Source organism: Fukomys damarensis, unplaced genomic scaffold, assembly GCF_012274545.1.
Source record: "Fukomys damarensis isolate Sample0158 unplaced genomic scaffold, DMR_v1.0_HiC HiC_scaffold_37, whole genome shotgun sequence".
NCBI classification, from domain to species: Eukaryota; Metazoa; Chordata; class Mammalia; order Rodentia; family Bathyergidae; genus Fukomys; species Fukomys damarensis.
The window spans coordinates 55,072,832-55,100,214 of NW_022900949.1; the positions used below are offsets into that span (position 1 = coordinate 55,072,832).

Sequence of the window (27,383 nt, forward strand, 5' to 3'; positions counted from 1 at the left end):
AATGCCTTGGGTAAGTCCTTTGAAATTATTCACTATTAATGTGACAAGAATATTACATTAAAATATTGTAGTTATAAATTTAACAGTGACAAAAAACTGTATTTTCTATTGCTTTATAAATATTACTGAAACGTGAAGTCCTTAGGCCCAAAGAATGGTGTTTAATTTTGATTATCTAAAAAACACATGAATGAAAATATGAGTTGCATAATATTCTCAAAATGTATTTACTGTTGTTAATTATTATAATTCCACTTCAAGAACTATCCTCTACCACAAGAAAGCTTTACATATTTCATGTGATTAATCCAAATACACAAGAAAAAAATAATATAATGTTCAATTCTGGAACACTACGAAATAGGCAAATGAAGCACACACACATTTATAACTGTAACCTGTTAATTTCAAAAGCACAATCACTGACCAAAACCACATTTAAATTTTAGCATTACAAAGGCTCCACAAATGCCCAGAAAATAGGATGGGGATAGAATTTCATATAAAAATCAGTCTAAGGCTTTTAAGACCAACACAGGAAGACTATAGTAGTTTTTTCCACTATCAGGCTATTTTATTTGATCATGTTAATGAGAGGTCATGGTAATAAAATACCTTAATAAAAAATTATGTAAATTAATAAACTCAAGTCAAATGATAAACATGTTCAAGGAGCTTTGGGAAGAATATACTAGTCATTTAACAGTGAATTAAGGTAGCAATTTATCAAATATTTTAAATGAAAATCCTCAACATACTGCCTTTGAAATGAATTTTGAATTTTAAATGCAGTACTGATTTTTAGATTACTTTTGATTAAACCAAACATGGATCATAACTGTGCCTTTTTTGTAGTTGTCCAGAACTACAATGCTGGGCATTAAACCCAGGGCCTCTGTGATCTATCACTGAGAAACACCCCCACTCCATAACTCCTTAAAAACAAAACAATATGCTAAAGGCAAGAATCTTTTTCTGCTAGTAAAAAAAAGGTACAGTGGAATGCATGGGGCTGGGTGTAGTGATGTACACCTATAATCCCATCACTCAGGAGGCTGAGGCAGAAGGATTGCCAAGAGTTCAAAGCCAGCTTGAGTTCAAGGCCAGCCTGAACTACATAGCAAGAGCTTGTCTCAAACAAAACAAAACAAAAACAAAAAACTAAGAAATGTGTGGGGTGGGGATGGAAAGGAGACAAATTAAAAAAAAAATTGCATCTTTCCAGAGTATTATTTCATCTTTACCAATGAAAAAATATGTAATTATAAATGTCTGGTTAAAGAATAAATCAAGACATGTAAGTTTTATAATAAAACTTTGGCCGGGGATTTAGCTCAGAGGCACCATGCCTGCCTCTCAAGTGCAAGGTCCTGAGTTCAATCCCTGGTATTCCCCCAAAACACACACACACACACACACACACACACACACTTATGTATACATACATACACACATATACATATAAAATAAAACTCTAATGAAATTTCTTATATCATCTTTGAGGTAGCTATCAACACCAATACAACAGAAAAATTGCTAATGATTACTTCAACGAGGTGAATAAAAGTAGAACCTTTGTTTCCTAGCATTGGAATATAACCCAAATAAATCTGATATGTATATATTATAGATATAAATCATTACATAGCAAATATTTTCCACATTGATATGGCTTATATTTTTCTACAAAGCAATCATATTTGTTAAAAATTAAGTGAGACAGGCAATTTTATTTATGTATGTATACCTAAAATATTGAAAAGTGGGACTTAAGCAGATATTTATATATTTGTGTTCAGAGCAACATTATTTACAATAGATAAAAGATGGAAGCAATCCAGGTGTTCATTAATGGAGAAAGTGTAGTATACATGTGCAATGGAATATAAATCAATTTTAACTGATAGGAAATTCTGAACCTTGAAGTCATAATGACAAGTGAAATGAGCCAGTCAAAAAAAGGACAAATATTATATAATTCCATTTATATGAAGTACCCAGAATGGTCAGATTAATGGAGATAGAATTATTTGAGGCTGGAATGAACAGGAAACAAGGACATGGGAAGATCAAAAAATTTCTGAATGGGATGGCAGTGATGGCTTACAATTGTGTGAATATGCAGTATACTCTCATGTGACAACTGGACTGACACATGAACTTGAGTTAATTAGGTTAATGCACCCAATTCTGCCTCTTGTTATCTGTAGCATGTGCCCAGGTAAGCATCCAGATCTCAGCTGTACTGACTTACAACCGACTTGAGTTACAACCATCCCTTGGGAACTAATTGAGCGCTTTAAGTCAAGGGTCTGCTATACTTAATACCACCAAACTATACACATAAAAATGGTTTAAATGATAAATTTTCTTTTATATATGCTTTATCACAACAAAAGCAAATGAAAAAGAATATTTCATTCCTTCTTCCTACAAGTGATCAGTCTGCATACTGAGAAGCCTGTATCATACTGACAGCAATTCTAGTAATTATAAAATGAAAACTGTTTCCTAACCTTATTAATCAATGAGTTGAATTCCATTAGTCTACAATCCTTTCGCAAGTCATCTTTTGGCTTACACATCATAATGTAGAACTTTCCATCTGATCCTTTTAAAGAGATCTTCTTTGGTTTTTGAAGAGAAGGAAGAATTTCCACCTAAATAAAGATAAGTTTGAAGACCAAAATTCTTTCGTTTAAATGTTTCCATATTATATTACTTATATAACATAATAAAAGAAAACAATAACCTCTATTATGTAGTAAATTGTATTTTAACAATTTCTTTTCATTTTCTAGGATCTAAAAAGAAAATAGTTACCTATGAAACCTTTTTTACCCTTTAGGAATGGGTATGAGGTAAAAAGATAATCAGGAAAATAAGTACTTATACATGCAAACTGAAGCAATTCCCTTTAAAATAGTCATAATAATGGGCTGGGGATTTAGCTCAGTGGTTCCACCACCTGCCTTGCACAAGGGCCTGAGTTCGATCCCCAGTACCAAAAATAAATAAATAAATATCATAATATTTTTCTCAAATATCTATTTAAGATTTCTGAAAGATCTTCTTTCAGACTCCGTTTTTAATGTAAGAAGTGATCAACTGCTGAAAATAGTCTGACTTTTGAAAAGAAAAAGAACTTCTCCAAAATCAAGTCTACCTAATGAGGTAAAAGTAAGATGAACAATACTGCCTAACTTAAAAACAAAACATGACAATAATAATTAATAATAATTGGTTGGATAATTGGCTGTGAAAGAACAAATATTCTGAGCCATAAAAATACTAGGAAACAGAGTTTTAAAAGTATTTACTTAGGAAAAATGCTCTAGTACAATTCTTTAAAGATAATCATATGGGCTGGGCATGGTGGTACATGCCTGTAATCCCAGCCCTTGGGAGGCTGAGGCAGGAGCACTGCCATAAATTCAAGGCTAGCCTGGATTACATAGTGAGTTCAAGGCCATCCTGAGCTACACAGCAAGACCCTGTCTCAAAACAAAACAAAACAAAAGTAGCTAGGCATGGTGGCACATGCCTACAATGCCAGCACTTGAGAGGAAAGAACGGCAGAAGAATCAAAATGAGTTCGAGGCTAGCCTAGATTACGTAGTGTGAGCTGAAGACCAGCCTGAAGTACACAGCCAGAACCTGTCTCAAAAGAAAGCCTCTCAAACATTTAAAGCCACACTTCATACTTAAAAAAAAAAAAAAATCGAGCTCTTACAAGGTGAATTTCACTTCCTCCCAAGAAACAAATAAAACCTGTATTTTTTCTCTTTTCCATTTTTAAAACAAAAGAGAATATGGAAAAATTAAATTGTAAAAACCAATAAGGATCAGTCATTAAAATAATATGAGCACATGGAAAAAAAATATTGAGCCAAACAAAATTTTCTTCACTGAATTTTCTATCACCAGTACAAGAGAGTTTCACTTTTCTGTATTTCTAGTCTTTTTTTCTTCACAAATAAAATTCATTTAGAGTCTTAGCCTGACTTGAAGTTTTTTTTGGGGTACTGGGAATCTAACTCAGAACCTTGTGTGTGCAAGTCAGGTGCAGTGCCACTGAGCTAAATCCCCAGCCTCTGAAGTTTTTAACTAAATTTTAATATTATAGACATATAAAACTATAGCTTACCGTATCATCAAAACCTGCAATGTAGGCCCAATGCCCAGGAAATGGATCATGATTAGCATGGGCACCTGGAATTGATGGAAGAGTAGGTATCATGACTGACTGCAAAGGAATGAGGATTTCACTGAATGTTGCCTCCTCTACCAGTTTTTTGAGCATTTTAAAATGAGTGTTCATGCTTAATGTGGAACTACTTCCGTCAACCTGAAAAAAAGAAAACAGTACATTTCAATTTATCTTTGTTTACCCTGAATTATAAAACGCTGAACCCCAATAAACATTTCATCTTTAACACTATCTTAATTACAAGGGTTCAGTAGTATATAAAGTCTTCCCCTCTTACCCCAACTGGGGATTGAACCCAGGGTCTTTTCACTGAGCAACATTCCCAATTTTTTGTTTTAAGTTCTCTTTTACCCATCAGTAACAGCATTTCTATCACAGGACTGTTTAATGACTGAAGAAGATAAATGAGGTCTATGATTTATTAGCAGACATAAGAAAATCCCAAAAGACCTATACGTAAAACTACTTTTTAGAGTGGTATCAAATCTCATTCTGCAGAAAAATGATAGCTAAATTTCTCATTTAGCATAAAGATCATGCATTGTACTGCAGAAGGACCTATGTGTTTGGTTAAGGGCTGCTCCAACAGATTGCAGTTAGTTAATAGTAATATCCAATATAAAGTATATACACCTTTAAAAATCAGAAAAATTTTGAATTCCTAAGTGATGTTTGCCATGAAAATTTCATACAAAAAATTGGAAACCTGTACCTGTACTGCACTTGTGATGCTATTTTTGATATCAAGTTTATTACTGGTCAAACAGAATTCATGGAGATAGTGAAAGTAGATTGCCCCCTTTTAAAATCAGCTTATTCACAAAAGGTGAGAAACAGAGTAACTTGTATACACATATTTTTTAAAATCTGGAAACAGTAAATAAATTTTGAATATCTGTCAAGAGAAATCTAGCTATTTACCTCATAAAGTCTTTCCACCCCCACACCCCCACCCCCGCCAAGGAGCCCAGGCTGTTCCCAAACTTGTGATTCTTACACTTCAACCTTCTGAGTAGCTTGGATTATGTTTATGTGCTACTGCCTGTCTCTGTCAAGACATTTCAGGTTTTTTTTCTCCAATTCCTTAGGTAGAAATACCAAGTCACTCCTGTAACCATGTTCCCACTTTGTAAGTCCTCTAGAAATAGTATTTATTACTCTATCTGCTTAATTGTGTATAAACTTGAATACTTCAAGGCAGGAAAATGTCTCAATCATAACTGTTTTCCTTAGTGGCAGCACTGTGTTTGTCCCTTCATAGGTACTGAAATAGACACTGAAAGAATGAAAACTGTAACTTCTATCACATAAGCAGGTTAATGTATATGTTTTGAAAGTTTAAACATATGGCAGACTATAACTGGAGACTTTTATTTCTATTTATTATTTTTTCATTGAGTTTATTGGTACTTTTTAAGTATACGGTACAGTTACATTAACCATTGGGATCCTGTACCTTTACATGACAGATCTTGGTTCTCATTTTTTCGCCATAACCCTGCCCTCCCTTTACCCCCTTCACTGGAGGCTATTTTAAATAAATGAATATTTTATACATATATTTTTATGATTTAACGTTAGAAAAAATTTTAAAAAATCTTTATTAAGATAAACCTTTGCGGGTGGGATTGTTACTCAGTAGTAGAGCATACCTACCTTGCATAAGATTAGATCTGGGCTTGATCCCAGCCCTTTAAAAAAAATACACACAAAAAGTATACAAATTGGTACATCTTGATATATATATATACATATGTACTTTAGAATTTTAATTTAACCGAAAGAAAGAAAAACAAGCTGGGCATGGTGGCGCATGCCTGTAATCCCAGCACTCATGAGGCTGAGGCAGGAGGATCGCTGTGAGTTCGAGACCACCCTGGGCTACATATTGAGTTCCAGGTCAGTCTCAACTACATAGTGGGACCCTGTCTCAATCCGCCCCCCAAAAAACAAAGTTATTCAATGATAGTCTATACACTATAAAGATCTATGGTAGTACCGATTTGTTGCACAACTCTAGAAGCTTGTCAGTGAGACGAGTTGCATCTCCAACAAATTTTTCTAAAGTTTTTTTCATCTGGATAGCTTTATTTAGGATTTCCTTGCATCTGTTCACACGCATGGGATAGGAGGACTGTCATAAAAGAAGAGATAAATGAAACTGTATAAAGACTTTTAGAAAGATTGAAAATTTGAATGACAAAAAGCAAACTTAAAAAATTAATGTGAGTTTATACTGATATAAATTTCTTAGAAATCAACTTGCTAAAACCACCAAGAGCCACAAAAATTTTAGTATCCTATAAGCTGATGAATTCTCTTCTTGGGCTTTACACTGAAGAAATAATGAGAGATGTAGGAAAATACAGATATGTCTACATGTGCTACAATAGCAAAAAACAAAAAAACAAAAAAACAAAAAAACCCCAAAACCCAAATAGTCTAATGACCAACTAAGTAAAGGTATTTTGGAATTTTATATAATTATTAAAAACGTGTCTTCAAAAAATATTTGATAACATGGAGATATTTTAAGTGGAAAACACAAAATTATATTTCAATGTAGTTAAAATTCAGTATAAACACATGCTTAGAAAAATCAATATACAATAATCACAACAAAGTGTTTATGGAAAGTAGAGGGCATAAACTAATTTTAATTCTATGTATTTTCTAAATTCTCTAAAATATTTATTTTATACATTCCCTAGTAATACAATAGTTCTTTTAGTATTGCTAGTTTAATTACTTTAGACTTAAAATCTTGGGAAAAATAGGTTACAATAGTTTAGTAGACTTCACAAAGAAAATGTTTAATTTTTTATCTTAGATATACTAGTCACAAAAAATTTGTATATGTGTGTGTGTGTGTGTGTGTGTGTGTGTGTGTGTATTATATATATGTCATTTTACTTCCTATGGTATCTCTCAATACTAAGATGAGGTATAATGCCATATTTCTTTTTTATCTTTTTTCATAGTATCTTTTTTAAATGTATTTAAATTTCTCATCAAATATGGACCAGAAACCCTAGCACTTTCATCCATCTATTAGCATTAAGTAATAAATGTCACGCAAAATGATGAGACATTCTAGAGATTAATATGTTACCTTTGACACAGCTGTCATCATCCACATTGCTTGCTGAGGATAGGCCAGAAACACTTTGGCTATTATTTCCATCAAGACAACAAAAACTTCATCATAGGAATGACAAATCCGAGAGATCAATTGTGAAAAAGCAGTCAAAAATTGATATGGAGCTAACTGATTTGTGTGCTCTGTGATAACCTTATTTATTTTAGCCAAGTCATTTCTCATTTGTACACGATCAGAACGGCCAGCTAGAAAAAAAAAAAAAGATAATTTTAAAAACAGAAAAAAACCTCAGTAATATCAGATCATTTCACAGAAGAAAAATGATAGGTATGTATCAGGGTCTCACTATACAGCTCAGGCTGGCTTCAAACTCATGATCCTCCTAGTTCATCCTCCCAAGTTACAGGTAATTGTCAACAGACCTAACAAAAGTCTTTTTTTTTAATTAAAAAATTTTTAGCCAGTTGTGGTAATGCATGTCTGTAATCCTTGCACTCTGGACACTGAGGAAAGAGGATAGCCATCGAGGCCAGCCTGGGATCCATAGTGAGTTTAAGGCCAGACTGAATTACACAGCAAGACTCTTCTGCACCCCCAAAAAAAAAAATTATTAGTACGTGTTTGCAGTACATAACAATTACAATCATCATGGTGAGTACTATATGTAACACACTATAATTTTTTTTTTTTTACTTTCCCTCTTTTCCTGTCCCTATTCCCAGGGATTAATGGATTTAAAATATATTATTTCCATGCTCAAAACTATGTAGTACTTGGCAATTTGTGAAAAGACAGATGTCTGTACAAGTAGAAAAAAGGGCCAAAAGTCATTAATTTTGAACAGCTATTGTAATTTTTAGGGTAAATTATTTGGCTTAAACTAACATTTTTTTTTTTTTGGTCTTTTGAGACAGGGTCTCACTATGTAGTTGAGTCTGACCTGGAACTCACTATGTAGCTGAGGCTGGTCTCAAACTCACAGCGATCCTCCTGCCTCAGCCTCCGAGTGCTGGGATTTCAGGTGTGCACCACCTCACCAAACTTAACATCTTTTAATATGTGTTAGATTCAAACTTGAAAAGCTTTTGTACACAGGGAGGAGAGGGATTGGGGGGATGGGTAAAACAAAATTTATTTTTTAAAAAAAGCCCTTGTAAATCCTGAATTGTACCTACTATACAACGATTTATCTTTCCATTCCCTTTTCACATTTATGAGCCCTTACATTATAAAACATCACTAATTTTAAGTAAATTAGACTGTGAAGCTACGAGTTTTTTTTGGGGACAGGGTCTCACTATGTAATTGAGTCTGAACTGGAACTCACTATGTAGCCCAGGCTGCTTTCGAACTCACAGTTAACCTCCTGCCTCAGCCTCCTGAGTGCTAAGATTACAGGCATGCACCACCACATCTGGCCTAAGCTATGACTTTACACCAAAGTTACAATTCTTTCCAGTCCCTTAAAATTTTTACAGGAAGAGTTATACCTTTTTCCCATTCGAATGCCTTAGCACCAAAATCAAGCCATAGTGATAACATTCGTGGCATTGACTGATATATAAATTGATTTCCATACTGCAGCGATCTGTAATTGCATAGATAAGAAATATTAGCATAGTGGTCATTTTCATGTTATATGAATTAAAATTTAAGGACAGGCTAACAGTTCAGTTATATATAGCCTTCTGACAAGCACAGTGTTAATATTTCTTCAAAGTAGAAGTTATTTTTGATGCCTCTCCTTTTTTTTCTATTTTTTGTTTTATTTTGTTTTATTTTTTTGGAGATAGGGTATTGCTATGTAATTTAGGCTAGTCTTGAACTCACTATGTAGCCTAGCTTGGCCTTGAACATGTGGTGATCCTCTTGTCCTAGCCACCCAAGTGCTATGATTACAGGCGTGCATCATCATGTTTGGCAATATTCTTAGATTTACATGGCCCTTACCAAAAATTATACAAGGTCAGAGCTAGTTACCATCCTGTCAATTCTTTTAAAATTGTCCTTAAGGTCTGTCCCTTCATTTACATTTCATGGCCAAGGTTATATTTCAAGGTTAGGTCAGGTCCGTAATTATTTTTTCTTGGAAATTATAAGACTTAGTCACCCCAATTCCTCATTTGTTCCCTTCAACAGATAATGGACTAATATTCCTAAAATTCAAATTATCATGCTTTGCCCTGTTCAACAATAGGAACTGACAACCTAGAGTTTGGACTATATAAAATAATGCCGGGGTGGCAAATATTCACAATGATCTTCTATAATTTTCCAATCTTCCTCTCATTACTCACCAGTACACACCTTTCCTCAATCCTAGTTTCCTTACCATCTGGTGAGCAAACCATTCAATCTTGTTTCTTTTTAAATCTGTCAATCAGAGAACTAATGTTCTCTGCTTATTGTAACTTTTTTTGAAGACTGGCCATTTTAGCAAAAATGGTACTATGTAAAATAGACATAACAAAATTTACTATCTTTACCACTTTTAGACATACAGTTCAGTTGTATATTCACATTGTTATATGTTCATATTCTTGCACAACCATTAACTCTACCCATCTTTAGAATTTTTCCTCTTCCTAAACTGAAACTTGATACCCATCCAATAGTAACTCTCCATTCCTCTCTTCCTTAAACCTGACAATCATTCTGTTCTGTTTCTATGATTTTGACTACTCTACATCATGTAAGTGGAATCACATAGTATTTGTACTTTTGTGACTGGCTTGTCCCACAGCATAATGTCCTCTGGTTCATCCATGTTGTAGCATGTATCAGAATGTCTTCCTTTTAAATATCTTATTAATATAGATATATCATCATTTATCCATCCCTTGATGCACAACACTTGGTTGCTTCCAACTTTTAGCTACTGTGAGTAATGCTGCTGTGAATATGAGCACATGAATATCGTTTTATACTCTGTAGGAAGAGTCACGACAGAATTACATCTGCTTTTCTGCAGCTATAAAAGAATGGAAGTTGAGAATGGTAATACATGCCTATAATCTCAGCAACTGGGTGAGAAGGCAGAGGCTTGCAAGTCTGAGACTAGCATGAGCATCTTAGAAAGACCCTGCTTCAAAATGGAAAATCAGCCTTTGTTTGAGACAAGGGCTAAGAAAGTTGCCTGGGCTGGTTTTGAACTTGTGATCTTCCTGCCTTAGCCTCCTCAGTAGCTGCAATAACAGATATTCATCACTGTCTAGTGCCACTGGACTTTTGATGGATTGTATTGAATTTGTAGATTATTAGGTAATATAGACACTAATTCTTCCAATTAATGAACACAGGATATCTATTTATACATGTCATCTTCAAAGTCTTTAATCAATGTTTTCAGCTTACATGTCTTTTGCCTTTGTCAACTTTTCACCTAAATATTTTACTTTTTCTGTAGCTATTATAAATAGGATTTTTTCTTGGTTTCTTTTGTATATAGTTCACTATTCATATATAAAATTGCTATTGAGTTTTTGTATGTTGACTTTAATCCTACAATCCTTAACTAATTTATCTTTTTTTATTTTGCAGTACCAGGTATAGAACTCTGGATCTTGTACTTGCCAGGCAGGTACAGCGCCACTGAGCCACATCCCCAGCCCTTAATTTATCATTTCTAACAGACTTTTGGTACAGTTTTTAGGGCTTTTAATAAACATGATTGTTTCATTTGCAATCAGACTTCTTTTCCATTTGGATTCCTTTTTATTTCCATTTTTTATCTAATTGCTCTCACTAGAATCACTAGTACTCTAAATCCTTGTTTTGCTCTTGATCTTAGAGGAAGAGCTCTGAACTCCTGACTGCCAAGTATGAAGGCAGCCATGGTTTTGTTATATACAGTCTTTACTGTGTTGAAATTCTTCCTTCTGTCCCTAAGTTCTTGGAAATGGATTCCAATTCCAAAACCAGAAACGAGCCTGAGCTTCAGAATTATAGGTACAGGCTTGCTGAGATTATCCACTACCCTGCCAAAACTGACAGCTGATTGGTTAGGATTGATCAACACAGATCTGGAATCTGTCTGCCCACTTGGTGTGCCAGTGTCAGCAAAGATATCCCTATCCCTTCAAGTGTCTTCTCTTTTTTTTTTCTTTCTCTTGTTCTTCTTTTTATGTAAGTATGAACATTCTCTCTAGTTTTTGTTGTTCTGCTCCGGTTTTATTTCTTCAGTCTCTCTTTCCCTACTGTTTCCTTCACCAGTTTCCCAAAGTTTGCATAATCTTCCTTTCTTCAATTTGTTTCCAATCTCTTCCTCTTCTTCTATTCCCCCCACCCCCAAACTCTTCTAAATTTTCTCCCCTGAGGGTAGTATCATTATACTAAGGGCATATTTTACTATATACAATTTTTCTGGTTTGTTTTAGATTTTGTTATATAACCACAAATCTAGTTCATATGGCTAAAGGTGGCAAATTAAGTTACCACAGTTTCAGTTGGTCTTCATGGTGTGACAAGACTGAGCTTTCCTAAGGGTCATAAACAATACTTTGGTCTAGTACCAAAGAACCAGGGGCTAGGTCAAATAGGCAGCAACTTCTCATCCCCAATAAATTGAAGAGGTACAATCTTGCAACAGACTCATAACCCAAAGGACAGTTACACCTGGAAGACATCTCTGAGAAGTAGTCATCTGCTAAGGATTTTGAATACTAGCCATAAAGCTACTTGCCATAAACAATTAATAAGCATCAACCCAGTAATTAAACAAACAAAACAACAACAACAACATAAGATACTTAAGACACAACTCAAGCCTTAAAACAAAACAAATTCCAACCTAGATGGATGTACCCCACAAATCTATCTTTCAAAACGGATGGAGAAATAAGATACTTTCATGACAAAGACCACCTGAAGAAATTCATGACCACCAAACCAGGACTCCAAAATATTCTGAAGGACATTCTCAAAGGAGATACTAAGAACTACAACTCTACAGACCCCAACAGAATGACTCTACCAGTTAAGGCAAACAATCAGAGGGGGAAAAAGGAAACCAACAATGGGAAAATAACATGAAAAAAAGTCAATACATATCAATAATAATCAATGTAAATGGTCTCAAATCACCAATCAAAAGAAACAGAATGGCAAAATGAATCAAGAAGCAAAATCCAACACTACACTGCATACAAGAAACATATTTAATTCAAAAAGAAATTTATAGACTGAAATACTCCCTATGACAAGACCCAGAAAAACAGAAAAAAGCAGGAGTAGCTATTCTATTTGCAGACAAAGTGGATTTCAAGCCACTTCAAGCTAATTAAGAGACTCAATGAAGGTCACTATATCCTTGTAAAGGGAAAAATACAAAAGGAAGAGATAGATAACAATCATCAATATATATGCAACAAATACCAGCACACCTAACTATTAAAAAAAAAAAATCAATGGACATGAAAAATCAAATGGCAAAAGAAATCACAAGAACTTCATAAATGTATGGAAATTAAATAACACCCTCCTGAACAACCAATGGATCACAGATGAAATTAAAAAAGAAATTAGTTTCTATAATTAAATAATAACACCAATAGAGCATACCAGGACTTATGCGATACAATGAAAGCAGTCCTATAAGGGAAATTTATAGTGTTGAATTCCCACTATCAGAAAAATAGAGCGAGCTCAAATAAACAACCTAATGTTGAACCTCAAGCTTCTAGAAAAAGAAGAGCAAGTCAAGTCCAAAGTGCATATGAGGGAAATTAATGGAAGGAAGATTAAGAAAACAATACAAAGAATCAATGAATTGAAGAGTTGATTCTTTGAAAGATTAAAAAAAATTGACAAACCCTCAGAAAACCTTATCAAAAAAAGGGAGGAAAAAGAAGGACTTAAATCCATGTAATTAGGAATAAAAAGGGTGAAATAACAACAGATCCTGTAGAAATCCAAAAGATCATCAAGAACCTGTATTCTAATAAGATGGTAAACACAGAAGAAATGGACAGATTCCTAGATACATAGGAATTACCAAAACTGAGTCAAGAAGATATAAAAATTCAAAATAAACCAGTGTCAGCCAATGAAATTGAAAATGTAATTAAAAACCAACTAACAAAGAAAATCCCAGGCCATGATGGATTCATTGATGAATTCTAGAAGAAATTTAAAGACCTAATGCTACTACTTCTCAAAATCTTTAATGAAATTGAAAGGGAAGCAATACTTTCAAATTAATTCCTGGAAGCAAGCATTTCTCCATACCAAAACCAGAGAAACATCCAACCAAAAGAAAAAACTACAGACCAAGAACCTTAATGAACAGAAATGAAAAAATCCTCAATAAGATACTGGCAAACAGAATACGGCAAATGATCAAAAAGGTTATATACACCATGGCCAAGTAGGATTCATCCAAAGGATGAATAGTAGGGATAGTTCAACATACACAAATCAATAAATTTAATATACATAAATTTAATATACATAATTAACAGAGCCAAGGACGAAAACCATATGATAACCTCAATAGATGCAGAAAAGGTGTTCAACGAAGTCCAACACCAATTCATGATAAAAACCCTACAGAAAACTGGAATAGATGGTCTTTACCTCAGTCTAACAAAAGACACCTATAACAAGCCAAAACACATCACACTAAATGGACAAAAGTCGAAAACTTTCACTCTAAAATCAGGAATAAAACAAGGACATCCAATGTCATCACTCTCACTCAATGTAGTTCTGGAAACATTTGCTAGAGCAATTAGACAAGAGAAAGAAAGAAAAGAAATAAGGATAGGAGAGGACATTAAATTATCATTACTTGTATCATTATTACATGATACTCTATATAGAAGACCCCAAAAACTCCATCAAGAGACTACTGTATTTAATAACTAAATTTAGGAGCATAGCTGGATAAAAAGTCAATACTCAAAAATCAATAGTAATGAAGTACCCAAATAACAAACTCACTGAGAGAAAATTTAGGGAAACAACATCTTTCACAATAGCATCCAGAAAATTAAATACTTAGGAATGAATCTAACGAAAAAAGTAAAAGACCTTTATGTGGAAACTTACAGTACTCTGAAAAAGGAGATTGAACAAGACATCAGAAAATGGAAAGATAATCCCTTGTTCTTGGGTAGAAACAATATAGTGAAAATGGCCATACTTCCAAAATTGTTATACATATTTAATGAAATTTCAATCAAAATTCCAATAGCATACCTCACAGAATTCAAGAAAACAAAATTCATACAGAATCAGAAGAGACCCTTGAATAGTAAAAGCAATTCAGGGTAACAAAAGCAAGATGGGGGTATCACAATCCCTGACTTGAAATTATACTACAAAGCTACTGTGATAAAAGCATGGAATTGGCAAAAAAAGAGACCTGAGGATCAACAAAAGAGATTAGAAGATGGAGAAACAACTGAAGACACACTAAGCCACCTAATTTTGACAAAGGAACCAAACACCTTCATTGGCAGAAAGGTAGCTTCTTTAATAAATAAATGATGCTGAAAAAAACTGGCTTTCTACTTGTTGAAGATTAAAACTAGGCCCATACCTTTTACTATGGACTAAACACAAATAGAAATTGATCAAAGACCTTATGTTAAAACAGAAACACTAAATGTGCAAGAAGATAGAATAAGCAGAACTCTTGAAGACAATGGTGCAGTCAAAGACTTTATGAACAAAATCCCAATCATATAGGAAATACCATAAAGAATCAACAACTGGGCTCTCATCATATTAAAATATTTTTGGAGCCAGGGATTTAGCTCAGTGGCTCTACCACCTGTCTTGCAAGCACAAGGTCTCGAGTTAAATCCCAGGTACACACACACACACACACACACACACACACACACACACATACACATTTTTAAGGGAGGGGGGTGCACAACAAAAGGAACCACCAAAAGTAAAGAGACAATTTATACTATGGGAAAAAATTTTTTTGACAGCTGTTCCTCAGACAAAGAACTAGACTATATCTAGAATATATAAAGAACTGGAAAATATCAGATTCTCAAAATTTAAAAACCCAATCCAAAAATGGGCATCTGAAATGAATTTTCAGATAAAGTTGAAATGGTAAATACATGAAAAAATGCTCCACATCACTAGTCTTTCAAACGATCCAAATTAAAATAATGCCAGGGCTGGGGATTTAGCTCAGCGATGCTGCACCTGCCTTGCAAGGGCAAGGTCCTGAGTTTGATTTCGGTACTGTCAAAAAAAATAAATAAATAAAGCTAAAATTTCATCTCTTAAGATTTTCTTTCTTTCTTTCTTTCTTTCTTTCTTTCTTTCTTTCTTTCTTTGTTTCTTTCTTTCTTTCTTTTTTTTTTTTTTTTTTTTTTTTTTTTTTTTTTTTTTTTTTGGCAGCACCAGGGATCAAATTCAGGACCTTGAGACTGCAAAGCAGACGTGATGCTACTGAGCTTAATCCCCAGCCCACAATCGTTTAAGATTTTCGCTCCAGAAAAAATGGCCGTTATCAGCAAGTCAGCCAATAACAAATGCTGGAGGGGGTGTGGGGTAAAAGGAGCCCTTCTCCACTGTTGGTGGCAGTATGGACTGGTGCAACCACTGTGGGAAACAGTGTAGTGATACCGCAACAATCTAAAACTAGAGGTTCTGTTTGATCTAGCTATTCCCCTTCCTGGTATTTTCCCGAAAGAATGAAAAGCATCGTACCATAGCGATATATGCATGCCCATGTTTATAGTGGCACAATTTGTAACAGCTAAATTTTAGAAACAGCTCAAATGCCCATCAACTGACAAACAGATAAAGAAGATGTGGCATGGGCCAGGGAATTAGCTCAGTGGCACCGCACCTGCCTCACAAGCGCAAGGTCCTAAGTTTCAGTCTTGGTACCAAAAATAAAAAAATAAAAGATGTGGGTTAAATATATATACAATGGACAAGGGGAAAAAAATGAGAACCAAGACCTGTTATGTAGAGGTACAAGATCCCAACAATGAATGTAACTGTACTGTATACCTAAAATGTACCAATAAACTCAATTAAAGCTGAAAAATATATATATACAATGGAGTACTACTCTGTCATAACGAAAGATAAACTTGAGATATTTCTAGTTAAATGGATGAACCTCAGATCATACTTTTAAGTGAAATAAATCAGACACATGTTTAAATACCACATTGTTTCTCTAGTGGAAGAAACCAAGAGTGGAAATAAGGACCAAAGTGTATACTATATTGGGAAATGTGAGGAAAATTTTCCAATAAGAAGGGGAAAAAAGAAAGAAGGGAGAAGAAATAAAAGAATAGAAGGAAAAATGGAAACAAAGCTTTTTATAAATAAAGAGGGGAAGAGGGGTCGAAGGGGAGGAGAATGGGAAAAAAAGAAGCAAGATGTATCATGTACAGGTACAAATTCCCAGTGATGAATGTGATCATTATGTATATCTAAAATATAACAATCAATCCAGGTGTGTTGGTGCATGCCTGTAATCCCAGAACTCGGGAGGCTGAGGCAGGAGGATCACTGTGAGTTTGAGACCAGCCTGGGCTACATAGTGAGTTCCAGGACAGTCTCAATTACATAGTGAGACCCTGTCTGAAAAAAACCAAAAAACCAAAAAACCAAAAAAATCCACAAACAAAAAAAAAACACCAAAAAACAAAAAAAGAAAAGAAAAAACATATATATACCAATAAATATTTTGCTTAGAAAAAGATAAAGCAGAATACATGTTGAATATGCTAAGATAAGTGGTAATAATCATCCTGACGTACTTAATCTGCAGTAATGCAGTTCTCACACTCACCTTCCAAAATGAAGGACTATATACCTGATGAGATCACCCTGCTTTTCCATTTTGTTATCTGTTACCATGGGCATCAATTTGTCATAGTACTTAGCAAGGTAGAAATGTCCATCTTCCCACTCGGGCAGGAACAAGATGACATCCTACAAGAAAGAACAGAGGGACTCACCTAAAGATATCGCACACTATACTGAGAAATGAAAACAGATGATTAAGGATCAAAAGTATAAGGCCCTGGGACAGGGAATAAACTCAGTGACACTATATCTGCCTCACAAACGCAAGGTCCCGAGTTTGATCCCGGGTACAAAAAAGAAAGAAAGAGAGAGAGAGAAAAAAAAAGTATAAGGCCCCTACCTAGTCCAAGCCTGGGGGACATATCCAGACTGCAATATTTCATTATAACACTATACAAAATGTATCCATTCCATAACTGATTAACCTTTGCGATACTTTCAGTATAAACCCAGAAATAATGATGCTATGTACTTTCTTGAACATGTCCTATGAGGACATACCGGGTGATATCATATTCTGGATATAAGCCTCTAATATCTTCTATCTACAGCTTCTAATTTAAAATGGTATCTTCTGATGATGTTTTCTTTTTTGTTTGTTTGTGTTTTGAGTCAGGGTCTCACTATGTAGTTGAGACTGACCTGGAACTCACTATGTAGCCCAGGCTGATCTCGAACTCACAGTGATCCTACTGCCTCAGCTTCCCGAGTGCTGGGATTACAGGCATGTGTCACCACGCCAGGCCAAGATGTTCTTTTTCTTATGGTCAGTGTTGTGATGTGTTCAAGAAATCCTGACCTCACAGGGTGGTAAACGCCTATAATTGCAGCACTCTGGGAACCTGAAAGGCAGGACTCCAGGTTTGAACCCAGCCTGGGAACTCAGTGAAGCTCTGTCTCAATTTTTAGAATTTTTATTTTAATTTTTTTTAGTCAGGGTCTTCCTCTGTAGTTCAGGCTATCTTTGAGTTCATTATGTAGCCCAGGCTGGCCTTGAATTTGTGCCAAATCATCTTGCCTCAGCCTCCCAATTAAAATAAGTTTTAAAATGTCTGCAACATAGCTCAGTATGAAGGCCCTAGGTTTACTCCCTACTACTGTAAAGAAAAAAAAGTTCTCCCTTAGATCAATTAACTAAATGTCATTTTTGTCTATAGTATAAAGAATGGATCATTTGATATTTTTTCCTATAAGATGATCCAAATGATACACCATTTTGCTGATCCAAATGATACATTTATCGAAAAGACTGTTTTCTTATTTTACAATGCCACGTGGAACCTGTCTGGGCTCTCTGTTTTGTTCTATTGGTTTGTCAACTTGAGAGGAATACACAGCCATCTTTTTTTTAATACCTCCATCTTAATTAGTATAATTTTAAAATAAAGTATGATATGTATGCTGGTCACTATAGTTGCCCCAATAGCTATGCTTGCTACATTTTAGTCTTTTAACCTTGCTCAAGGGCCCAGAAATTGACAATGATGATTTGTGTCAATGGGCTTGTTTGGTCTCCAGCTTTCTGTGTGGCTTAGGAAATAAACAGAAAGTTGTAACAGTAGTGGGCATGAGGAAAGTGAGGTCAAAGTCTTTCTATCCTATTTTCTCCTGCTGGAAGATAGTTGACAAAGGTGTTATTCCTTCCCCGGAGGTTACGTTCTGATCAGATGGCCCCCTCCTTTAAAATAGCTCTTTTTACAGATCCTAGTAATGTTCTCTCTTCTTGATCCTTCAAATCCATATGGGGAAGATTCCTTGATATAGCTAGAAATAGGATAGCTTCACAATCCTTTGTTAATTTCCTATAACCTAATTCTTCATTAAATTCTCAATTACTTCTTTTGATTGCACCACATATTTTCTGACTGCATCCAACTTCATACAATATTGTAAACAGTGTCTTGGGATACATTAGAGTAGATTAAGGAAATGAACTAATGCTATATCATCCTGAATTTTTTCTAGACAGAAAAAGAACATCAGTGACAAAACTAGGTAGTACTGTATCAATGTTAATTTCTTAGTTCTCATCATTGTACTACGGTTGTCTAAAATACTAAAATTTGGAGAAATGTGATGAAGGGTAGATATGGGAATTCTCTATTTTTGCAACTTTATATTTAAATTTACAATTATTTCAAAGTTAAAATTTAAAAAGTAAAAGTGCCAGAGAGAAAAAAAAATGTGTCTGGTTATTCTCAGTCTTTCCATTTCTACACAGATTTCATTTTTTATGTTATTTTTTGAGATAAGGTCTAACTCTGCAGTCCAAACTGGCTTTAAATTTGCAATCCTCTTGCCTCAGTCTCCCTAGTGCTAGGATCACAGGCATAGGCCACCACACTTGATGTACATTTCTACATAAATTTTAAATTCTAATTAATTACAGGTTAGCATTTGATAAAGACTGCATTACCGCCACCTGCCTTGCAAATACAAGGACCCAAGTTCAGTTCCCAGTACCAAAAAAAAAAAAAAAGAAAAGAAAAGACTGCATTAAACCTGTAGGTCAATTTGTATGGAAACAACATCTTTATATTATTGTCTTATTCATAAATATGGTACAACTTTCAATTTATTTAGTTCTTTTTAAGACTTCTCCAATAGTGTTTTAGGGTTTTTTTCCTATAGAGGTCTTAAACATTTTTGTGTAATTTAATTCTAGGTCTTTTGTATTTTTTTGGGGGGGTCTTTCATGTTTTTGATGCTATTCTAAATAGTATGTTTTAAATTTTTACTGAGGCATAATTTCCTACAATATAATTTTCATATTTAAGTGTACGTTTTTTGACAAATATATACCTGCTGAACCATCACATCAATCAAGACAATGAAAATATCTAACTCCTCCAAATGTTTCTGTGCCACCTTTGTCACCAATCTCTTCCTACCCACTAGCCAGGCAACTACTGACATGATTTCTAGCCATTTATATTTTTTAGTGTATTTTTATTTTTTAAGTGAAATATTTATTGGTACATTTAAGATATACATAATGATAACACTCATCCTAGGAAATTAGCACTTGTATATGATATATCCTGCCTCTATTTTTCCCACCCCCCATATGCAAAAGCTTTGTGTCCATTTTATTCTTCTATTTTGTTTTTTTCTTGTCCCTTCCTTCCTTTCTCCCTCCCCCTCCCCTGTTCCCCTTTCCCATTTGATTATTTTCTTCCCGTTTTACAGGATCTATTATACATTTCAGTCCTTATTTCCATTTTTGGTTTCTCACACCAGAAAACAATGCATTATTTAAACATGTGTCCAGTTTATTTCACTTAAGAGTGTGCGCTCAAGGTGCATTCATTTAGCTAGAAATATCTCAAGCTCATTCTTCTTTATGGTACAGTAGTACTCTATTGCATAAAAATCCCCACAGCTTGATCCATTCATCAGCTGATGGGCATTTACTTGGGTTGTGTGATTTCTAGCAATTTATATCAGTTTCATCTATTAACTATACTACAGTTTGTTTATCCATTCGGTGGATGGCCACCTAGGCTATTTTTTTGTGTGTTGTGAATAAAGCTGCTAGCCTTTTTTTATGGACATATGCAATGACTTATCTTGCATAAAGAAATGGAATGGCTAGGTAGGCCTATGTTATATGTATGTTATCTGCTTATTTTCCTACCAGCAACAGTGAGAGAGATGAGGACTTCAGCCATTCTAATGTGTTAAGGGGATCTCATTGTGGTCTTAAAAACTTTCATCTTCCTCATGACCAGTGATGTCTTTTCATGAGCCTTTTAGCCACTGATATGTACTCTTTAAGTGTCTGATCAAGACTTTGGCAGATCTTTAAATAAAGCTGTTTATCTTATCAAATTTAGAATTCTTTATAATTTGAATACAATTCCTCTGTCAGATAGATGCACAATGTATTTTTTTCTAGTCTCTGGGCTTAGTTTTTCATTTTCTTGATTAGTCTTTTCTATAGTAAGTTTTAACTTTGACAGACATCCAATTTTTCAGCTTCTCTTTAGTAGTTAATGCTTTGAGTGACCTAAGAAACTTTTGCCTAAGGTTGTAAAGATTAACTTCTATTTTTTCAATCTAGAAGTTTATAATTGTAGCTTTTCTGGGTAGGTGTAAAATTCACTTTGAAGTAACTTAAGGCAGTACGATAAGAGTCAAAGATTATGCTTTCCTCACACAGATTTCTAGCTATTCAAATGCTAGGTGCTTGTAAATTATGTTTTAAATTACATTCTTGCTGACACAGTTAATTTTTATATTATACTATATCAAGCAATCTTAAGCTCACTCAATATTTCCAATAGTTTATTAATAATCATTTCCATTTCTAGAATAATCATATAATTTGAAATTAATGTTTCATTTTTCTCCTGATTGTCTTATACTTTCTTTTCTTCATTATGGCTATAATTTCCAGTAATGTTAAATAGAACTGGTGAAAGTAAGTATCCTATATCCCAGTCATTTTTTTTTTTGGTACTGGGGATTGAACTCAGGATCTTGCACTTGCGAGGCAGGTACCCGAACCACTGAGCTAAATCCCCGGCCCATACTACCAGTCTTAAAATGAAGACTGCCAACATTCTACTGTTACGAACAGTTAAGAAATTGTAGGCTTTCCGTAAATATTATACCACATTCTTTGCAAATTATTTTTTATTCCTAATTTGCTAAGAGTTTTAAATTTTGGATACTAATTTTATCAAATACTTTTTTGGTTATCTATTGATTATTATATGATCTATCTCTTAAATTCTGTTAATGTAGTAAATTATTCTAACTGGTTTTCATATGATGAACAAACCCTGGAACAAACTCAAACTATTTTGTTTAGGATTGTTAAACTTTGCTACTTAATTGGACTTTAATTTTTTCTTAGAATATTCTTGTTAGCTTTTGGTATCAAGATTGTGCTAAATTCCTAAAACAAGTTGGGAAATGTTTCTTCTTTCCCTATTTTCTGTGAAACAGTTTGAAAAGATCATTATTATTTCTTTTTAAAATATTGGGTAGAATTCAAAGGTGAAGATCAGGATCCCCAGAGTTATCTTTGTGATAAGTTTTTCAATTACTGTTTTGTTTTATTTCTCTGTGTTAGTTTAAGTAAATTCTTTTGGTAGGAATTTATCCATTTATAAATGTGGATCAAGGATGTGCAGGTTCATGTATTAAGTTATTAGTGTCTATAAGATCAACAATGATTGCTCTTCCAGATATTAGATGTTTATGTCTTTTTTCCTTTTTAATTTTTAAACTTTGAATTTACTAATTTTACTGGTCTTTTAGCTTTTTGTTTCTTTCTACTATTATGTTATTTTCCATTTAGACTTACCTTTCTTTAAATTACTTTTTTCTGTCTCTACTCCCTCTGAAATTCTACATGCAGTTTCTTAGGTTGCTTGATATTATCTCATAAGCCACTATAGTTCTGCATTTTGTTTTTAATGTTTTGCTTTTTTTTCCAGGCTCTGTGCTTCATTTTGAGAGGTTTTTTTGCCTATGTCTCTTATTTCATGGATCTTTACTTTTATAATATCAAATTTGCTGTCAATCCCACTTTCTATCTCTGGGACAAATATCTAGGAAGAGAATGGGTATGTCACTTAGGAGGTATGCATATTAACTTTTCCATTTCCACAGCAGTAAGATTTTCAGTTACTGTAACATTAAGTATTTTTCATTTCAGATATATTTTCTATGTAAAGAATTCCATTTTAAAAAATGACATAAAAATGACCAAAAAATAATTTCACTTGAGTGATTTTTAAAAACAACTGCTTTTGAGATATAACTCAAAGGCTATAAAGTTGTTTTTATTACAGTTAAGGAGTTGAGAAACCTTCACCATTACATAATTCCAGAATATTTTTATCACTAAAAAAAGTGCGAGATCCCAAGTTTGATCCCCAGTACCAAAAGAAAAAAGAAAAAAGAAAACCCTGCAAACTGGTAGACACTTTTCTCCTGCCTCCCCTGGCTTCTGGCAACCATTAATCTACTTTCTGTCTCTATAAATTTTCATATTCTAGCCATTTCACATGAATGGAATCAAAGGATCTGCAGTCCCTCTGATCTCCATGTCATACTACTGTAGTGTGCCTTTAGGCTATATGATATGTAGGCAATAGGCATAAAAGGAGGACACAAAAGAAACCACTGTGACAGGAATTGGAGATGTATCCAGAATAATCAGAATGTGAAAAACTGGTATGACAAGGGTATCTATTCCTTCAATCTGGGCATTAGTATCCCAGGCAGAGATGGGAGATCTGGAGTGTCTGCTATCAAACTTTGTTATCTGGGTATCTGTGTTCCTGATGATATGCCTGAGAATACACTCATGTGAAACCCCTCCACACACACTACCAGATATTGACCCTAAGTCATTCACACTAAGGTATATCCCTGCCCTTTTTAAATAATTCTTATTTTGAGGCAGAGTCCTGTGATGTCACTAAATTGCCCAGGGTGTGCTTGAACTTGCGATCCTCCTTCCTCAACTTCTCTTTATGAAGTCAAATTTATATGTATAGTTTCAGGGACCTACCTCACTATTATGACCCTTTCATTCAATATAGTTTTGATGCAAAGCAAGGTTAGTCTCTTAGATGGCCTGAGATCTTCTTGTGAACAAGGAAGCAGGCACTGGACTCCTACTATGTTTATTTCGTACAATTCACCATTTGCAGATCTAAAGATTAGCAGTATCTGTCACTTGCTTTGATACTTGATAGTGATTGTTTAATTAGATGCTAGACACAAGTCACTATGTTGTTAAGTTTTAGATTTTGTTGTACTATTTTAAAGAGTATTAGTCTTTGAAATGGTAAGCAGTAAGGTTACTTGGAAATCTGCTTTATCATTTAAAAGCTTGTTTTAATGTTCTTCTAGGGTCAATATACAGAAGCTTTTAGTGTAGGATTGATTTAGCTTTATCAACAGTGAGACATTTTTAAGGTCTCTACTGACTGCTCCATGTTTACAATGGCCTCTCTACTTGCCTGGTGCACTGAGGGACTCTTAATCCTACGACCTGGTATTTGGCCAACGATTCAGGGAAATTCCGATACAAATAAGCATTCATTTTTTGTTTAACTCTTTTCTCTTAGTCTGCCCTACACATTCTAGTCATCTGCTCTACTAGATTCCAGTCTATTTATGTATATGTGTGTTCTTCCATACAGACTTTAAAAATCCTTATATCCAGTTTCAAAAGCAAAATGGATTCCCTGGGTTTCTAAATGAAACTACATTAAATAAATACTCACCTTGTACTTTTTCATAATTGCATTGCTTTCAAAGTTAGCTGTTTCTTCCATAAATCGGCCCACTAGTAGTGTAGCTCGACCAAGGATTAACATGTTCTTATTCTCAGTTGGGGTCTTATTTTCAGGAAAATACAATTCAACACCTTTTTGAAGAACAATAAGTGCTTGGTGAACATCACCCTAAAACAAACAAACAAAAAAAGCAATAACAATAACAGGCCATTTAATTTAAGAACATATTCATATTTTCCGAAAAAAAATTATTTGATTTTAAAGTTTATTTTAAATATTTAGATACAAAACACAAATCCATTTGTAATTTCATATTTATTTCTCATTACCCTTATTAAAGAAAAATTATAAAAAGCATTGATTCATTTCATATATGTCTATTTACTCATTCATTTTACATTTGAAGTACAAGAAACTAAAGAAATATGCAAACAATTTAGAATAACAATCATAAAGAAAATCTCTAGCTTAAAAAACTTCACAGCATAGGGCCAGGGGTTTAGCTCAGTGGTTCTGCTGCCTGCCTAGCAAGCACAAGGTCCCAAGTTCAATCCCTTGTATTAAAAACAAAACCAAACAAAACACTTCACATCAACTGAGAAAACAAAGTATGTTAAAATAACACATTTTATCAAGTGCACAGAGGAATATTCATTACAGAGGATAAAGAGGGAGTCCCCTAAACCTGCCTGAAGATAGAGGAAAGTAGAGGATAGTATGAACGAAGAAAGGTTTTCAATGGGGGAAAATCTCAATTAGGTATTAAAAAGTGAGCAGAAATTTTCCTGGCAAAGAACTTAGTGAAAGACATTCTAGGTAGAAATAATTTTAACTGTGAGAAAAGAAAGGATAGAGTTCCCAACTTATAATGGCTTCTACTTAGAATTTCTCTGACTTTTCAAGGGTATAAAAGCTATATACGTTCTGAAGAGGCCATACTTTGATTTATTTTATCAAACTTTTATGATGAAAACTTAATTTTAATATGCTTTACAGTGTTTTAATTATTTATTTTTATTAGTACATGTTTGCAGAACCTAATGATTACATTCATTGCAGGGAATTGGTACATGTACATAACATATCTCAAATGTTTTATTTGTCTTCCCTTCTCCCACTTGATACCAGCATCAGATTCATTTATTTATAAGCTCTTCAAAAGTTAATTATCATATATACAAATTATCAGCCAGACTAGAAGGCAAAAAAACATAAAAAACATATATGACAGTTATACTAAATCAAGGTACATTTTTAGATACATTGTCAGGGACAGAGATTTAGCTTAGTGGTGCTGCCACTTGGCTCACAAGCTCAAGATCCCGAGTTTGATCTTTGGTACCAAAACAATAAATAAATAAATAAATAAATAAATAATGAAAAATAATATAGGCACATTGTCTATGCTGTATTCCAATAACTTTTTTCTTTTATTTCGTATTTATATAGTTTCTCATATAAGAGAAACCACGTGATACTCAAGCTTATGTATCTGATTTACTTCACTTAACATTATACTTTCAAGGTGCACCCGTTTTCCTACAAATGATTCATATTTATCTTTAAGGCAGAATAATATTCCACTGTGTATAGATAGCACTTTTTTATCCATTCATCTGTTGATGGACATACAGGCTGCTTCTAAGATTTAGTTATCATGAATAGTGCTGCTATAAACACGGGTATGCATACATCATTGTGAAATGATATCTTTAATTCTTTTGGGAGTTAGAAGGGAATTGCTGGGTCAAATGTGTATTTTTAGTTTTCTGAGGAATCTCCACATTGATTTCCATATTGGTTGTAACAGTTTACAGTCCCACCAACAATGAAGAAGGGTTCCTTTTCCCCATAGCCTCACCAGCATTTGTTATTAGTTGATTTCTTGATGGTAGCCATTCTTTCTGGAGTGAGACAGAATCTCAGTGTTGTTTAAATTTGCATTCCTCAAATGGCCAGTAATGTTGAACATTTGTTCATTTATTTATTAGCCATTTGTACTTCTTCACCTAACAAATACCTACTCAATTCAGATGCTCATTTTTGGTTTTGGGTTTTCTGCTACTAGGGATTGAACTCAGTACTTTGCACTTGTGAGGCAGGCAGTAGCAACACTAAGCTAAACTGGAATGGGTCTTTAAATGTAAAGGGAGTCTAACTTTTTTGAGTTCTTTATATATCCTAGATATTAGTTCTTTGTCTAATGGTTAGATGGCAAACTTTTTCCCATTCTGTAGGTTGTCTCTTTACTCTGTTGGTTATTTTTTTGGTACGTAAATACTTTGAATTCATATCTTTTCCTGAGCTGTAGGGTACTCTCTTGTGATGTTGGGTAGTGGCAACAAGTCACAGCTCACAGACTGCATGTGAGCAACAGGGCAAATATGATATTCTACTATTCCCCCCCATTATCTGTAGGTGTACATTCCAAGACCCCCAGAGCATATCTGAAATTATGTATAGTACCAAATCTGTATATACTATGCTTTTTCCTATATGTATATACCTATAATAAAAGTTTAATGCATAAATAAGGTACAGTCAGAAAATAATAAATAATAATAAAAGAAAACAATATGTTATAACAAAACTTATTTAAGACTTAAGGATCTTGGGCTGGGGATTTAGCTCAGTGGTCCTGCTCCTGCCTCACAAGCGCAAGGACCCAAGTTCGATCCCCAGTACCAAGAAAAAAAAAAAAAAGCAAAAAACGAAAAACAAGACTTAAGGATCCAGGAGTGGTGGTGCATGTTGGTGATCTGATCCCAGCACTCAGCCGGCTGAGGCAGGAAGAAATTGAGTCCAGACCATCATGAGCTATGTACAGAGTTCTAGGCTACCCTGTGCTACAGAGCAAGATCCTATCTCAAATATGAAAAGAATGAAACTTTAAAAACAAACTGGGGCCAGGGATTTAGCTCAAGGGTTCCACTGCCTGCCTAACAAGTGCAAGGTCCCCAGTTTGATCTCTGGTACAAAAAAAAAAAAAAAAAAAAAAAAAAAAAAAAATAGA

General features: G+C 34.1%; 1 protein-coding gene across 1 annotated transcript in view; it reads right to left on the reverse strand.

Moving 5' to 3' along the window:
* Positions 1–27,383, reverse strand: part of Atr (ATR serine/threonine kinase) — a 101,709-nt gene that overhangs the window by 11,163 nt on the left and 63,163 nt on the right. Inside the window, exons 35-41 of the mRNA XM_010608182.2 lie at positions 24,359–24,538; positions 17,092–17,234; positions 8,801–8,898; positions 7,323–7,555; positions 6,210–6,344; positions 4,148–4,348; positions 2,517–2,660 (exon numbers count right to left, since the gene is read on the reverse strand). Of these exons, the coding sequence (XP_010606484.1) occupies positions 2,517–2,660; positions 4,148–4,348; positions 6,210–6,344; positions 7,323–7,555; positions 8,801–8,898; positions 17,092–17,234; positions 24,359–24,538 (1,134 nt within the window). The remainder of the gene's footprint in view (positions 1–2,516; positions 2,661–4,147; positions 4,349–6,209; positions 6,345–7,322; positions 7,556–8,800; positions 8,899–17,091; positions 17,235–24,358; positions 24,539–27,383) is intronic.